The sequence below is a fragment of the Chinchilla lanigera genome, unplaced genomic scaffold, assembly GCF_000276665.1.
Source record: "Chinchilla lanigera isolate Chin_1 unplaced genomic scaffold, ChiLan1.0 scaffold00041, whole genome shotgun sequence".
NCBI classification, from domain to species: domain Eukaryota; kingdom Metazoa; phylum Chordata; class Mammalia; order Rodentia; family Chinchillidae; genus Chinchilla; species Chinchilla lanigera.
The window spans coordinates 19,425,896-19,427,530 of record NW_004955442.1 but is presented as its reverse complement, the minus strand read 5'-3'; the positions used below and the strand labels follow the sequence as shown (position 1 = coordinate 19,427,530).

The 1,635-nt window shown below is 45.1% G+C and overlaps 1 protein-coding gene across 1 annotated transcript in view; it reads left to right on the top strand.

Annotated features, from left to right (window-relative positions):
- The window catches only part of Snap29 (synaptosomal-associated protein, 29kDa), a 27,402-nt gene that overhangs the window by 19,252 nt on the left and 6,515 nt on the right, over window positions 1-1,635 (top strand). The window contains exon 4 of the mRNA XM_005391838.2: window positions 1,393-1,482. Coding sequence (XP_005391895.1) covers window positions 1,393-1,482 — 90 coding nt within the window. The remainder of the gene's footprint in view (window positions 1-1,392; window positions 1,483-1,635) is intronic.

Below are 1,635 nucleotides of genomic sequence, written 5' to 3'. Positions count from 1 at the left end.
AGTCTGGGCTACAAAGTGAGCTCAAGGCCAGCCTGAACTGCATAGTGAGACCATGTCTCAAAAAGACAAAATATAAAAATAAAATAAAATAAAATAACAAAGTTAAAAAAAAAATTAAATAAAATAAATAAAATAGAAACAGGGTCTCACTAAATTCTGAACTTGGGATCCTCCTACCTCAACCTCCCAGAGTGCTGGGATTACAGGCACGTGCTCCCACTCCCAGTTTAACTTTCATTTTGGTTTGGGTTTGGTTTGGTTTGGTTTGGTTTGGTTTGGTTTGGTTTGGTTTGGTTTGGTTTGGTTTAGTTTTGGGGTTTCATTTTGTGTGTAGGTCTGCCCATGTAGTTCAGGCTGGCCTTGAACTTACTATGAAGCCCACACCACTTTGAATTTACACCAGTCTTCCTGCCTCAGCCTCCCAAGTGCTAGAATTATAGGCATGTATCAGCACACTTGGCTCTTAGCTTCTGACTTTTAAACCTTGTCTCTACTAGGTACAGTGACACCCACCTGTTAGTCCTACCTACTCCACAGGCCAAAGCAGGAGAAGCACTTGTTCCCAGGAATTCAAGGTCAGCCTGGGCAACATGGAAGACTCATCTCAAAAACACACATACATACATAAAAATAAATATAAATAAGTAAAGCAAGCCAAGGGGTGTAGCTCAGTAGTAGAGTAGGTGCTTAGCATACACAAGATCCTAGATTCAACCCCTAGCACCAAATCAATAAGGGAAAAACATACCTTGTCTCCAGATATTGTCCATGAACCTAGGTAATTTTGTATCCATACAGTTCCTCTGCCATATTATATTTATATATTTTTCCAGATTTTGTGTACAAGGATTGGACCAAGTGAACTATAGTCTAGGAAGGTCTTTGTTTTTTAAGACAAGGTCTTGCTACATTGCCGAACTTGTGGGCTTGAGTGATCCTCCTGTCTCAGCTCCCTGAGTTGCGGGGAAGAGGGAAGGGAAAGGGAAACAGGTCTCACTATGTAATTCAGACTGGCCCGGAACTCACTAGGTAGCCCAGTCTGGCTTCAGAGTTACAGAAATCCTCCTCCCTCAGCCTCCTGAGTGCTGGGATTATAGGCATGCACCACCATGTCCAGCTAGGTTAGAGATGTTTCCTCTCCCAGGAAGAGGCTGGAGCCCTGACCTGCTCCCATGGAAATGTCTCCCTCCTGCCCACGAATCTTCCCTGGGCTCCTCCCTCATCCATTGTATCCTTTCCCACCCCCATCCCTCTGCATGGCCCCAGACCCAGCTACCCATTCCTTCCACCCATCTCCCAAATTAAGATGAGATTTGTGATAGCACTGGGGGTAGTATGGCTCAGTGGGGAATGTGGATTGATCATTCTCTTGGTGTTTCTTTCTGAATTCAGACTCCCAAACTGGCTCTGCAGTGAGTACTGAGGCTTACCCAAAAAACCCGCACCTTCGAGCCTATCACCAGAAGATTGACAGCAACCTAGGTAAGACTGACAGCTGTGCCAGCCTCTACTGTAAGTCACTTGTCCTCCATGCACACGGAGCTACTAGTTAGTTGCTCCCTCACCCATGTCACACTCCACAGAATCACTCTCAGAATTCTGTCCACTTCTCTCCTTTTACTTTCAGCCAGGTGT